The 15952-nt window shown below is 24.3% G+C and overlaps 4 protein-coding genes across 6 annotated transcripts in view; 1 reads left to right on the top strand and 3 right to left on the bottom strand.

The window, feature by feature from the left end:
• LOC126908192 (bifunctional endo-1,4-beta-xylanase XylA-like) overlaps positions 1 to 15952 on the top strand; it is a gene marked incomplete at its 5' end in the record, with an annotated part of 256907 nt that overhangs the window by 31744 nt on the left and 209211 nt on the right. The window lies entirely within an intron of this gene.
• The window catches only part of LOC126908639 (probable serine/threonine-protein kinase clkA), a 47367-nt gene that overhangs the window by 13957 nt on the left and 17458 nt on the right, over positions 1 to 15952 (bottom strand). The window lies entirely within an intron of this gene.
• On the bottom strand, positions 5365 to 8152 carry LOC126908641 (GATA zinc finger domain-containing protein 14-like). 2 transcript variants are annotated; one of them, XM_050690902.1, is made up of 4 exons: positions 8010 to 8152; positions 6991 to 7200; positions 6550 to 6936; positions 5365 to 5580 (listed from the first exon to the last, which is right to left on the bottom strand). In XM_050690902.1, exons 1-4 carry the CDS (start codon positions 8038 to 8040, stop codon positions 5513 to 5515), a joined length of 696 nt encoding a protein of 231 aa, XP_050546859.1. In that variant the 5' UTR covers positions 8041 to 8152; the 3' UTR covers positions 5365 to 5512. The 2 variants fall into 2 exon arrangements, with proteins under 2 accessions (XP_050546859.1, XP_050546857.1); XM_050690900.1 differs by having other exon boundaries at positions 6550 to 7200.
• LOC126908632 (MORN repeat-containing protein 5-like) lies at positions 8267 to 15873 on the bottom strand. Of its 2 annotated transcripts, none has more exons than XM_050690879.1 (6): positions 15856 to 15873; positions 15474 to 15645; positions 15226 to 15412; positions 12862 to 13026; positions 8802 to 9053; positions 8267 to 8540 (listed from the first exon to the last, which is right to left on the bottom strand). In XM_050690879.1, exons 1-6 carry the CDS (start codon positions 15856 to 15858, stop codon positions 8318 to 8320), a joined length of 1002 nt encoding a protein of 333 aa, XP_050546836.1. In that variant the 5' UTR covers positions 15859 to 15873; the 3' UTR covers positions 8267 to 8317. The 2 variants fall into 2 exon arrangements, with proteins under 2 accessions (XP_050546836.1, XP_050546837.1); XM_050690880.1 differs by lacking the exon at positions 15856 to 15873 and adding an exon at positions 15722 to 15840.

Genomic DNA, 15952 nt, shown 5'->3' with positions numbered 1-15952 from the left:
GGGAGCCATTTATTACTACATTACAATATGACACAAACAATTCAATTAATTGGGTAAAATAAAACAAACAACAAGAAGAAAACGTCAAAAGAATACTTATCCGTATAGCTTGTGGATAGCTTGAAGTTGGAGTCGAATGAGGCGTAGGATAAATGGATGAACAGGAAGATTGAAAAACGTCGTGCAAAACTAAATGACAAAGCTGATGACTACGGCGAATGGCCCGATGCCGAAAATCAAAATGGAGAAAACTGTATACGATTTGCAGAATAACAGAGCTACACACACATCAAATATTTACTGTAGGGCAAATAGGACTGCAATATGACTATAGCACACACCAGAGAAAAATATAAAATTTAGAGAAAATGAATATTGAAGCGCAGCCGAATCATAGACAAGTATAAAATAATAAACTGAATGTAAACTCAAATAGTCATTGAAGTGGTTAAAACGACCGAACGCCGCGCCAGTCCTGCAAACTAAACGAAATCGCATCCACAACTATGCCCAACATAATAATTACTATAATAGCTAAATGTATAGGTAGAAGAGGACGAACAATTTTTTTCCCTTTGAATATCATTCATTTAATAAACTAGTTTTTAATAATAAAGCGTCTTGTAAAGATAAAGTTGAATAATCAAACTTTATTGAAAAATAATTATCTGTATAAATAAATTCGATAAATAATAATCAGGATGAGTTATATTATAATATACAAGATACGTTGAATTCTACAATTTAATAGTATAATCTAATTTAATAGTTTCTACAAAACACCGTCAACAACTTAATATTTTCATTATGAATTGTTATTGAGTATAATAAATTCAAGCCAACAATTAATTTTAGTTTCAAATTATTTTTTTAATCATATTCAATACAATTATAGGTTAAGAAATCCCAACTCAGCACAGTGGAGACGTAGCATAGTTAGAACAAGTATATATGACATCTGACAGTGATAAAATCACTATCATAAAAAACGCTTCGATGTACATCTGTAGTGTTTAGTTTTTAGAAGGAATTATTGAATTATTCCAAAAGCAACAAGAACTCCTATCTCCTTGAAACCAACCACAGGAGGGGCGCAGTGTGCTGAATTGTTTAATGGTCACATATATATTAACTAGCCTATAAAATAATGAATGATAAATTTTTTATTATTATATAAAAAGGTATTATTTCAATACCGCGACAAATTAGTGATAAAAATAATATAACCCATAATTTACTATTACTCTTTTATTTAGAATAGTTATAACTTCCGAAATAATGTATCAAAAGTAATTATCGACCAGTCATTATTTTAATTAGATCATTTTTTTATTATATAAGCTAGTTAAATATGTACGTTGCCATTTAAAAAAATAATGCTGACAGTCTTATAAAGTATAAAGGACGAACTTAAAAATTATTATAATTGATCATTTTTCAAGTCAGGTATCATTTATACTTGTCTCAACTATGCCACGCCACAATTGTGTCCACTGGGCTTTTAAATTTAGAAAAATTACAAACTGTTTCAAATAGATTTATTTGATGAGATAGAGCATTGTAGGAACTTTTAAAGAATAAAATACATAGTATCCTCTTGATCAGTCCATCTTTTGAGTCTTAAAAATTACTTGGAGCGTTTAATCCGGAATATAGAAAAATTACAAATTATTCTTATAAAATTTTACATATACTATAGTTTTTAAAGAATTTCCAAATTTTTTTTATAAAATGTGAAACTGTGATTTATTTGATATAAATCAAGATTGATAAGTATGCATCACTACCTTTAATAAATGTGCGGTATTTTCCTAAATTATTTTTTTTTTTAAAGTGTTACGTTATAAATTTTATAATAATTAGAATGATAACTACGGCTTACGAAATATCTTTGAAATTATTAGTGTCAATCATTATTGTTAAAAAGCATTATTTTATTTTCTTATAACGAACACTGAGCTGTTTATACGAAATTAACTTTCTGCTATCATTCCTTTTACTCTAAAATTTTATTAATTTTTGATTTCAAATAGCAACATTAATTCTTTTTATATCAGATTTATTCAATTGAAAAAAATAATGTTAAATTTTTTTTTTAATATTATTTGATTTTTAACGAGTTTCAACCATTTAAATTTTAAGGTCGACCAGAAAAAAAAGAATACATAGTTTTAAAAAACGAGATCTTTTCGTACCTTAAATTGATAAGTGCTACCGGCTTATACTAATTTAACTACGGTAGTGATTATCGATATACGAAATAGTAATGTTTTTTTTAAATAACGGATTTAAAAAAAAAAAACTTGCCCAAGTTATTTTTTAAAAATAATATTGATCATCAATCCAAGTTACACAATGCACATATATATTATTAAAAAAAGTTTAAGTCTTTCAATGATAGCTTTTCAACTTCTCTTAAAATAATAAGTTAATTTAAAAATTTTTTCTTTGAATTATGTTTATCCTATATGTATTTCCATTTATTTGCTATAAAATAACTACTAGGTCCATTCCTTAAATCTTATAGGGTTTACAACTNCATTTATTTGCTATAAAATAATTGTTAGGTCCATTCCTTAAATCTTATAGAGGTTACAACATATTTTTTTAAATGACAGCATATATATTAAACTACCTTATAATATAAAAAATGATCTACTTAAGAAAATTAATGACAACTTTAGGGCCAACACTTTAGAAGTTATTAACATTTTAAAATATAGACTGCAGGTGAAACTCGCATGCTGCAATGTTTATCATTAGTCATTTTGGACCTCTAGAACGAGATTTCCATAACTCAAAATTTATCAATTTTGAATTATGATGGGTAATAAAAAATCATCTCTATACAATAGAAGAACGCAACATTCAATATTTTTTATTTATACGTCACTAAGAAGACGTGTCAGTATAGAATTATTAAATTTTTAGCTAGTTTTCAAAGTAACAGAGTCATATTTACTTTATGGCTAAATACATTTTTAAATTTATCCATTTAATTACTGAAGTCAAAATTCAACACTGTCATATTTTAGTATATGGCTATCTTAAAATCAATTTATGTATACAATAAATCCATATCTTAATATATTGCAGTCTTCATGCAATTATAAAATTGTAAAAGGCCATAAGACTAACTTTTAGGGTTTAACTGAATACTTCATAATGTTCGAAAAAGTCATATGGTATAGTATGTTTGTGAGTATTAATGTTTGTAAGTTTCAAACTCAAGGTTAAAAAAACTCGGTAAATTATTTTAGTTACAAACTTTAAATCGCCTTTTCTCAAAACTATAAATTTTAAGTTGTGACAGTCTTATTCTAGAGGTGTGAATTCTTGACCACACCACTCCCATCTAAGTACAAAAATGTGAATATCTTCCGTAGCACTGCTCCGATAGTCGCTATCAATTGTCGTTTTCTTAATTAGATCATTCTCTATTTTATAAGCTAGTTTTATACGTATGTTACCACTAAAAAAAATAAAGTTGATATCCTATAAGATATAAGAGATGTACTTTTACATATTATTTCATAACAGTTAAATATCTGTAACTTACAAAATAAAAAAAATTTCAAGAAACGTACTATTTTAAGAGAAATTGAGTTACTAGCGTTAAAAGAATAACGTTGGATATAGAAACATTGTGTAATCTGGAAAAAAAGTTTTTTATATGTGTATTTTTTCTTAAATATTCTTTAGTGCATAATTAACAGGTCTATCTATCGCTAATATTACTGCATAAATCCTTTCTGGTATTACTTTTCTTAGGTTTTATAGTTTTTTGAGAAAATTTTAATATTATATGATACTTTTTTCTTAAGAAAAAGTCGACGAAAAAGCATGTCACCCATTAAAGTAAACGTTAATCGTTATACTGATACTAAAAATTAACCATAAGAGTGACTATAATATTTAAAAAAATTAAATCATCAATGTGAGAATTGATTCTGTGATGAAAGAAGCATAGTAAAATAATATTTCATGAATATTTAAAGTAAACAAAATTTCATTTTCACTCTAAAAAAATACATTTGTATTCAGTAAAACAAATGATTCGTATAATATATTCATTTTATTCATAATATACTTTTTAGCCTATTTTAAGTTTCATCGTTTAAATTGTGTATTTAGATTATTTTATTATTTTTATTAGGGAAGGGGAATAATGTGCACCTTAATAGCTCGTTAACTTATAGTTTTTATGCATTAGTTATAAGAAACAACAATAATCATTTGACCCAGTTATTAAGTGTACACTATTTAATAACAATATTATTATCATTTTATTGTTAACATTCAAAATATTAAAAACGGAAGTGAGTGAAATGAAATAATAAGTTTTTCAAAGTTCTCAAAGTTAAAATTTTTAAACAAAAAATTATTATTTTAATATTTACTGATAATGTTATCATCATATAAGTACAGATGCTGGGCTAAGATCTCTCTAACGTCTCCTAATTTCGTTTAGGTCACTTTATGTATTAAAATGTTCGTTCTAATATTATTATTAATCCATCGAAATAATTATCTACAAGGAATGTACTAAATAATGGCTATTATTAGAAATATTAAAAATAATTTTTTTAATATATCTAAGAGAAATATTAAAAAAAAGTGCTCTCAACGTAGTCTAACATAAAATTTGTTCGAAAAAAAATTCAGAAAAATCATTACTGAATCAAAAGTATAAGAATTGTCAATTAAATTTTATACACTCTGTTAATTTATAATAATTTTATCACAAAAAAATTTTATTTTGTATCAACTTTTAATGGTATTTTTAATTTAACTAAAAAATACTGAAAAACTATTACGATTGATATTTTATGGCTAACTTATTAAACCGACCTTGATCTCAAATAAATCCNATTTTGTCACAAAAAAATGTTATTTTTATGAAATTTTATTTTGCTTCAACTTTTAATGGTATTTTTAATTTAACTAAAAAATACTGAAAAACTATTACGATTGATCTTTTATGGATTTATCTATTAAACCGGCCTTGATCTCAAATAAATCCATGAGTATATACAAAATAAAAGTAATTGAAGCATATTCTATATGATGTCAGAGTCTAAAACTTTAATATATTTTTACAACAAATGACTATTAATTGACTGAAAAGATAAGATTTATTTTAACTATTTATATTCATGTATTATGTCTTGTAAATAAAAAAAAAATAAAGATTTAATCATGAATATTATTTTAAGTACTTATAAATTACAAAAAGTTCATAGACTAAAAATCTAATTAATTTAAAAAATTTTATATAAATTATGGCTATTAAAAAATCATTCGATAATTTTATAAAAATTCAACTTCTCCCATAAAATTTATAAAAAATATTGATACTACAACTTAGTGTAATGTAAATTTATTCAATAATACAATGTATTAAATACAATGTAATACAAAAACCAATTTCTACTATTACATCGTATGATTTACAAATATATTTTTAAAGATTAAAATATCAAATCATCGACCAGTTGTCCATTAAAACTACTTAGCAGCAAGCAGGAAGAATACGATCGGTTGATGTGACACATCTGCCAATATAGTCTAACTCGGTCTCTGTAAAATAAATAAATGATATTAATTATATTTTAGTCATAATATAAAGACGTATTTTTAATTAAAAAAATAAATTCATTAAAATTATTTATTGATAAAGCATAATTAACTAGACATAGTAATTATTTATGAATTTTGGAAATAATTAAATAATTATTATATTATTTATTATGTTTAATTTGAAAAATTCTCAATTTTATTTATCTATTTGTTTTTTAAAGGTATTAAATTAATTTTGTTAAGAATTTATCAAAAAGTTTTAGTTCATTTTATATTATAAAACATTTTTTTATTATGCTATTTTACTAAACTTATATCTACTTTTACTTAATATTTTAATTAAAAAAAATTTATATTAATAAAATTAGATTAATAAATTATTTATAATTTAGGATTTTCCTTGTATGGAATGTTAGGATTCTAAATTTCATTTGATTAGGTGTAACTATAAATTTAATCCAATTGTTAGTATAAGATTTTAAGTTTTCGTAGTAGTTGTTTTGTAAAATATTTAAAGTATTTTACTAACTTAAATGTGACCAGTGGGACTTATATTTTAATTGTTTTTGCGTCAGAACAAAAAAAAAATAAAACAATTAAAAAAATACAAAACGAAAAACTATAAAACAACTCATTAACACTATTTACTCTAATGCCTGAGAATGAAAAGGTTATAACGCAAAATCGATCATTTTGAGTAGACCATTTTAAAAACAAAATTATCATACAGTCATATAAAACATTTAATTTAAATTTAATTTATTCGTTATATATCAGTGTAACAACTTTACTGAGGACTTAAAATATACGTGGTTCATTTTTTTAAATATTTATAAAACAAATGTTTTCTTCAAAATAATTTCACTAGAACCATTTCATTCTGGCCAGACGTAATAATATACCAATTTAATTTCAATAAATACACGATTTAAGTTATTAAACAATTAATTTATTAAATATTGCACTTACGAACTCCACATTCTCTCATACAATCTAAAACCCTTGAGTTTTGATATGTTCGAGCATTAGTTCCACAAACAGGGTTATATTGATAAATTACTTGTGTTTTGCAACGTATTTCACATGAGTTATGAAGGGCTGAACTAGCTTGGTTATTTGTCTGTTGATTTCCGTTGTTATTTGATGAAGTATCTTGTCCATTATTACTATTACTATTGTTATCGAATGCTTGACCATTTGAAGTACTACCTTGTGCATTATTCAAATTTTGATTTCCAGAAAATTGGTTACCATTATTATTATTATTTTCTAACCCAGAAAACTCATCATAGTTGTTGTTTGGATTATTACTATTTGGTCTAGAACCGAATCCTTGTTGACTGCTACCACTACTAGGCCATTGATTATTCGGTCTAGAACCGAATCCTTGTTGGTTGCTACCGCTACTAGGCCATTGATTATTCGGTCTAGAACCGAATCCTTGTTGGTTGCTATTTTGAGGTCTTGAGTTAGGACGTTGATTTGCTATTTGTCTATTTGGCCTATTTGGCTTAATTGGATAATTTTCATTTTCGAAAGACAATTTTCGTATATAGTCGGGAAATATTATCGAGTCTGTGAGAAATCTCTCACATGCAGCTAAAGCAAAAATACTGAAAGCTATATAAAAAAATAAAATTAATAGCTTATAAAAATTCAATTTAATTTTAATAAATGTATATTATATTCATGCAAGCTAAAATAATTAAGTACTACACATTAATTTATCAAAAAATAAACAAGAAATAGAAAAAATTAAATTAAACAAATTAAGGTTATGGACTATAAAGAATAAAAACGGTTATTGATATTATTTCGTGGATAATTTATACGTAGAAAGTTATCGATAGTATTCTTAATTGAATCTTAATATTCATTTTCGCTAAAGTGAGTTATACACCAGTATTTTAATTATGATTATTCAAAAATAAATACTTAAATGATAATTGTATATTACATATATGTAATTGCAGATATAGATTTAATAAAGTACTGTATCCAAAAGAATAAAATAATGTTACGTTCAATAATTAGATAATGCGTTGCTTACTTAATTACATAAGGTAAAATCGTAAAATTTAAGAATTATTTTTCACAATAATTGTAAAAACAATAATTTTATTATTATAACTAAAAGACACGTTACGTGACTTAGTTACACTTTTCTAATTCAAGTTACACACTATTTTAGGCTTTAAGATTGTTACTTGAATAATATAAGTAAAAAATATTTAACAACATAAAATATCGTATTATTACAATAATATTATATAATATATGATTTTACCGTTTGTATTTAAATAAATCAACACATTCTTAAACTATTAAAAGTAATTATTCAAACTTTATTTTTACTTTATTAGTAAAAATTGCATAGTAAATTGTACATTTATAAAAGTAAACATTTAAAACAGAGTATAGATACTTACTAATAAACAAAACTGCTGTATTAGAATACATGTCTGTGTTTCGCAGTTAACTGATGGTTCAATTGCTGTTAATATAATTAATATAGGTACATAAATGTTATTTATAGGAAATGTTGTTTTGTAGTAAACCGGTTTTTTATGATTAAATACTATCAACATTGAAATAACTCAACGGTTTCTTGTCGGTGTATTGAAAATAAAAAATTTCATAAATTGGTTACCCGTAGAATATCTTTTATTGAAGTAAGATAAATTTTATTAAAGTTTACACAGGAAATTTACTATGGAATGCCCAATGAATAACTTAATTACCAAAACCCAGGTTCGTCTTCATTATTCTGGTTTTTCTGTTGACAATTTCTATTGTCACTATGACTAATGTTTTCAAACTGTAAATGACTTGGATCGTTCTTGGCTTTTTTTAAGTTCATAATTTTCTGGCAATATTTCAGTTGTTGATGTGCATCTGTTGATATGTTCATTTTCGAAAATAAACCACAGTCGTCTGAACAGTCATTTGTATCGAACAAACTATAGTTTAAATTATACTTTATTGAAATGTATAATTATTTATATTATGTGTTAGTGAACCGTGGTGGGTTTTGATATTACATTTTTAATAAATTAAGTAATTCTATAATCAGTTAAACTTATTGAATTGAAATTGTAATAATTATTGAAGTGAAACTCTTTTATTTATATTAACATTTTGTATTGTCTTAAGATTCGATTATTAATTTTGATAGAAAAAATGTATACCTTTGATTATTGATAATACAATCANATGTATACCTTTGATTGTTGATAATACAATCTGACAAAACGCCCGATACAGTGTCAGTGACTAAACTACCTTCACTTTGTGTTTGTTCAAATTCATCTATAACTGAATCAACAAACATTGTTTTAGCTGTTGTGTCGTTAATATTTATTACGGTATTGCTCAAACGATTTTCATTGAAATATGGACGAAAAGGTATTTGTACCTCACCACCTTTAGAACAGTTTTCCATTATCCACTTAGCTCCAGCATCGGAAGGCACCCTTAAAAAATTATCAAATAATTTTATGATTTAACTGAATGAGAAAGTTAATTAATTTAAAAAAATAGACTATAATAATTGATAATAATAGTATTTTGTCATAAAAAAAAACAATTCAGAAATGTTATCCCAGGAAAACCTTATTCTTTTATATTTTTCCTGAGTAATCTCAAGTACCTAAATATGGGTTTTTAATTATTTTAAATACTAAAAATACTAAAAACGGGTTTCTATTGNGACAAAACGCCCGATACAGTGTCAGTGACTAAACTACCTTCACTTTGTGTTTGTTCAAATTCATCTATAACTGAATCAACAAACATTGTTTTAGCTGTTGTGTCGTTAATATTTATTACGGTATTGCTCAAACGATTTTCATTGAAATATGGACGAAAAGGTATTTGTACCTCACCACCTTTAGAACAGTTTTCCATTATCCACTTAGCTCCAGCATCGGAAGGCACCCTTAAAAAAATTATCAAATAATTTTATGATTAAACTGAATGAAAAAGTTAATTGATTTAAAAAAATAGACTTTAACAATTGATAATAATAATATTTAGTCATTAAAAAAAACAATTCAGAAAAGTTATCCCAGGAAAACCTTTATCTTTTATATTTTTCTGAGTAATCTCAAGTACCTATATATGGGTTTTTAATTATTTTAAATGCTATATATAAAATGCATTACAAATCAATTTTAATATTAAAGGTATATCAGAAAAATGTATTAGGTCTAAAATCAAGGCTTAAAGTGAGGAGGAATACAAGAGACTCATCTTTTCTGAACAAGCGTTTCCGTTAAAATTCATTTAAATATATATACTGTATTAATAAACAAAAATATCAAATTATCCTAGGGGTTGGGTTTGGTTTTCTAATTGGTTATCATTATATTTGTTAATTTCAACTAAAGATAATTTTGTGGTAATTAATTTTTTATTTATTAGGTATGTCGATAAATTATTTAAATATCTCAATGTTTTTAAGCTAAAATCATTTAATGATTAATTTCTTATAGATAAATACTCTATAACTAACTAGTTTTATAATTATTTGGTTTTTATCTAATTTAATTTAATTGATCTCTGAGTTAAAAATGAATCAACATAAGCATAAATTCAGTCAAATTCTAAGAGGTACTAAAATTATTTTAAATACTAACGTAGAGGCTAATATTTTTTTAATGACTTCTTAAAAAATAAAGGTAAAATCAGCAAAAACTCAAGACGCTAAACTTCTGGCACCCTTATTTGATTATAATTTAATAAAATTTCAATCTGTTGAATATCTTTAGAATAAAATTTTTTATTCTATTTTAAAATATTTAATTTTATAACATTTTATTTTATATAGAAACAATTTTTTTTTGTTATAATATATAACGTTGTTGTGCAGTTTAAATCTAATTACTTACGGTGAACAAAACTGATAATATAAATGCTTTTTTTCGATTTTATTATCCATGTTAGCAAAAGTTGACATGTTAATTTTAAAAGTTAAGTTAATCATGTAAATAATTTATATGATGATTTGTGACTAAATTAAATTGAAACGTTAACTAAAGAATAACTTCATATTAAGTTGAACGGTTAAGAAAAGATTTGCTTTTTAAAAATGTGAAATATTTTTAGTAAAATTTAAATTAATAATTTGATCATTTTTATAAATAACTCATTTTTTTATATTTTAATTGGTGTATTATATAATTATAATTATAATTATAAATATATTGGATTCTATCAATTATTATTTTTTACATAGTTCAAAATTCATTTAATAAAAATTTTCATTAAAAAAAATATATGTAACGTTTTATATATATGAGGTTTTGACATCTTTAATAACTTTTTTCCGGTGAATATTTTGCGTACTTTTTTTTTCATTTTCACAGCTTTAAAATATGTCAAAAATATTTTTTTCATTTATTTAATAAAAAACTAAAAAATTATTTAAAATTTTTTTAAATTTAAGTATAAATTACATCTACTTTCACTACATACTCACTAAAAGTATTAAAATGTTCATAACACAATGAGTAATTGTTATCGACCAATCAAAATTATTTGTTTGGAAAGTGATAAAAAATAGTTATTTTGAAATAAATAATATATAAATAGTTTTCATAAAAATTAAAAAAAATTAATTTGACTGCCGATTTTTCATGGAAGGGACAATTATCAAGAAAAATTTAATTTTAATATTGTAGTTCACAACAAAAACGTTTATATAATACTAGGCTTCGTCTAGATGGGTTACCGCCCGAAACCTGGCGCCCTACAAGACTTATGCACCTTCGGATCGTAAGCCTTTTTAATCCGACCTCATAAGAAGGCCACTGATTCTGGTAAGAATACTCAGCTGTACTCGGCACGATAAGTGTTTTGCAGGAAAAAGTATCATATCAAAATCAGTGTAACAAAAATATATTAAAAATTTAATTAATAAAATCAGGTAAATCCAAAAAGAGTAATTGACTTGAACATTTATTATCCACAATTTCAGAGTCAACATATACAGAATGGTCAATAACTAAGAAAACAGGTAAATTGTTACAAATAAAGAGAACAACAAAAACCCGTTTTCTTACTTACTGAAAATTTATATATGCGCGAAGAACGAGATGATAACCTCATTTGAAATATGTGTGTGGACATAAAAAAAATCTTGTAGAACGGTAAAAAATGAACGGATTAAATTAATATTTTTCATGATATCTCAGAAACTTCTTTGGGCGGGTGTGTTGATGATTTTAAACCTAAAGTCGTAAAACACTGACGTCAGCTTTTTTCTCGAAAAAGGTTGAAATTTTAAACGCTCATGAGAGCGAGCGGCAAAAATTGACCGCTCTCATCAATATTTTTTCTAAAGTCTGGTGGCCGAGTACTTTTGTTGAAAAAAAAGTTTTTGAAAATCGGAGCACACTAAGTAATTTTTCCAGGAAAACGTAATTGGATTTAAAGTCAAAAACTCATAGCAAAAATATTGGAAAGAGTTTTTATTTTTTCATAATTAGCCATTTTTAAATAGCTTAATTTTGGTATAAGTTTTGGTTTGTCAGAAATCTCAGAATAAAGAAATTATTGTTGTAAAAATTGTAATTTTTATTACTTTGACGATCAATTTCTTATAATAGAACAATTGTTGGACAACATATTTAATTAGATTTTCATAAAAAGTATACCAAAATAAAGCGTGTGGTTTCTAGTATACTTTATTAAAATTTCATTAAAATACGTATTTTTCAAATGCAGAAAAAAATGCTTGAAAATGCCATTTTTACGGTACTATAATTTTGAAATATTTTTTTAGATTTCTAAAATAAAGTTTTTTTTTTCAATTTTCGGCGATGATAGGTAATAAGGTCGTGGTGTTTTGACACATAGATCAATAAAATAAGTTCAGCGAGAGCTGAGAATTTTCATGAACAGAAATTAAATAAAACACATTATGACAATAACAATCTCAGCATCGCATTGAAATTAAAATAGAATAAGTGTGCTCGTACTTGAGCAAAATTATTTATAAGAAAAACATTATAAATACATTCTAAACTTTCTTTTAACATAGTTCATAACACATAAATGAACACAATGATAAAAATTGTTTAAATGATCTATAATAATAGTATAATTATCTAAAATTATTAAAAATTTTTCTTTCATGTAGTAGCCAATATATTTTTTTTTAACCTAGTAATTAATTTTAAGATTATCTAATGTTACCTATTAGATACATTTATGTATGAGGCTTAATTTCCAAGGACTAAACAGAAAGATCTTCCTGCAAACACTGAGAATTATTCATACCTGATCATTTCGTTGGTTTCATAATCATGTACGGTATTTGTACGAGGATCATAAAATCCATCACCAGCGTCGTAAAAACCTTTAGGAGTCTCAGTCGCAATTTCACGGTTAGAGATTTGGCTACGTGCAGCTGGCTGCAAACCATGTTTATGCTCTAATACGTACCTAAAAATATGACATAAATGTAAAACGAACATACAAAAGAAAATATATATAGATATCATTAAATTTCAATATAAAGAAAGAATCTAGAGTAAATATATCAACTCAAATGAATTTATAATGGATTTACGATTTAACATTCAATGTGAACACCAAAACTTTCCTTTTTTCTGTTTTAGCTTAGTGCAATTTTAAAGGACAAAATAAACATATATGATATATTTAAACAACTCAATGTGTTTTATATCCATTCTGTAAATAGTGTTTTTAGCTTTAATTCGAAGCTATGGAAAAATGTTAGATGATTTCGATATNATTCGAAGCTATGGAAAAATGTTGGATGATTTTGATATTATTTAAACATTTTTATTTGAATATTCTATAAACCGTATCATTACTCGCAAAATAAATACAATATTTGAAAAATAATTTTTTATTTCTTTTAGTTACATATAATTCTTGATTTATCAGTTAATAATTACTTTTTACAATCATCCCTTATAACGTATATGGATGTCAATTTTATTTTTTTAAATGATAACATACACATTTAATTAACTCATAAAATAGAAAATTATCTAATTGAAAAAATGACTGGTCGAAAACAACTTTAGTACCAGTACTTTGGATGTTATTCTAGATATTTTTATACCTAGGTATAAAAATACCTAAGAGTATGGCTGGGAAATGACTAATGATAAAAATTGCAGCACCTATTTCTCACCTTCAGTCATAACTTTATAATGTTAATAACTTCTGAAATACTCGTCCAAAAGTTGTTATCGACCTATCTATTTCTATAAGATTATTTCTTATTTTATAAGTTAATTAAATATGTATGTTGCTATTTTAAAAAATAAAATTGATGCCTCTTTATGTTATAAGAGATGAATCTAAAAAATAATTATTAGCTGATAAACTAAGAATTATGTGCAGCTAAAAGAAATCAAAATTTATTTTTCCAATATTTCATTTACTTTGCGTAATCGAGTGATTTATGAAAAGCCGATCATTCTGTATGCCTTTATATGATTATAAAATAAAAATGTTATTTAATTCAGTATATGTTGATGAGATTCAATAAGTATATTTTAATCATAAAATACATTATACATTATTTTTTTTATTATTTTAATTAATTTTTTAACGATTTCAGTAAAATATTTTTTTCGAATTTGTCTTAACAACTATTTTATAATGGAAATTTTTATTCATATATAGAGTGAAAAAACATTCAGGAAGCCAATTGTAATTTTTTCTGATCTTAAAAAAGTATATTTAAAAAATGCACATGATTTTTTGGAGAGAAAAATCTAAATATGATAGATTCAACCTTCCAACCTACGCCTAAATTGTGGTTTTAACTTAAAATGAAGAAGAAACATTAGAAATTTAATTTTGATATTTTTATTTTATTAATACTAAAAATTTGACTCTTTGGCTCTTACTTAGTGCTCGGTTTGTATGGATTTTTTTTACTCGACTTTTACCCGGTTTTAGGTTTTTAATACTTTTTTTACCGGGTTTTACTCAGTACTCAATTTGCAAGTATTTTTTTTTTATCCTTATTTACTTAGTAAATGTCTATACTACTCGAAATAATTCTAAATAAAAGTAGTTCGAAAAATTAAAAATATTTTTACTAATTCTATGTAAAAATAACTAATTCTATATAATTATTTTTTGTACCAATTTTTCTTTTACAAATAAGTAAATTAAAGATATTTAAGTTTGCTTTCAAGTTATGAAGTTTGGAGAGAAAATTCTAATTAATTTATACATATTTACATCGAAGTGTAATCAATAAGATCACTATGTTAATATTTAAAAGTAGAAATAAATAGGAACTTAATTAAATTTTATTTAATTATAGAAAATTTTTGAAAAAAAAAATTATATTGCATATGTTAGTTTATATATATATATGGAAATCAAATAGTAATTAATACCAGTATTAATCAATCTACTTAAGTTCTAAGAGATTTCGTGATTATAGTTTATTTTGTTACAACGATGTTTAATATCATGTATTTTATTGAATTTAATTTCATAAAATTAAATGAGTAAATAAAATCTATTAAAAATTAACATAGGTTTGTTAGATCTCTTGTTTCAAATTTGTAATTTTAGTTAAGATTTCAACTTGGATAGAAAGCCATTAATAGCTTTTTCTCATATTGTAGTTTTTATTTTATAAAATACCTCCTATCAGTCATTTTACAGTACTTCCAATCTTTTAATTTGAACTTAAGACCGTCTTGAAATATATAAGTACGTGTTTGACATTGACCTTTATTCCAGATTCCTTTGATTTTAGATCCTATCGGGTAGTATATTGTTCCAGGTCCGTGAAAGAAACCGTTTTCGAATTTTCCTACATAAATGGCCCCTAAAATAAATACAATTTTCTTAAGTAGTTTAATTAGCAAATATTTTCAATACAACTTTACCTTCGGGCATATGATATTTTCCTAATCCATGCATAGTTTTCTCATTCCATTCTCCTTTGTAATAACTACCAGTCCTCAAGGCAACCCATTGCTCACAAGAAAATAAGGGTTTTCCCGGCTGTAGGTTTGATGTATATTCCATGTTAATCGACTTATTCATTGATGTAATATTCTAAATTCAAAAAATAATATGTATTTATAAATAATTAGTTTTTTGTAGAAATAATGATTATGTTATAAATGGTAACCTTGACTATAAAAGGTTTAGTGTCAATTTTTAGCGATGCAAATAAAATAAACTTTTATTTTATTAATCGTTTAAATTTATAAAGTTGTTATTATTTATAAATTATTTCTTAATATCTAGAAAACGTTACATTACCATAAACTTTTATTACATTAAATTATGTTCAAAGAACAATATTATAAATATCAAAGATTTATTATTTTTTATAAAGCAGTGTGATAGTATTTTACGT

This window comes from Daktulosphaira vitifoliae, unplaced genomic scaffold (genome assembly GCF_025091365.1).
Source record: "Daktulosphaira vitifoliae isolate Bord-2020 unplaced genomic scaffold, ASM2509136v1 Scaffold_5, whole genome shotgun sequence".
Taxonomy (NCBI): Eukaryota; Metazoa; Arthropoda; class Insecta; order Hemiptera; family Phylloxeridae; genus Daktulosphaira; species Daktulosphaira vitifoliae.
Note: the sequence above shows the minus strand (reverse complement) of the source record. Positions and strands in the feature narration are given on the sequence as shown.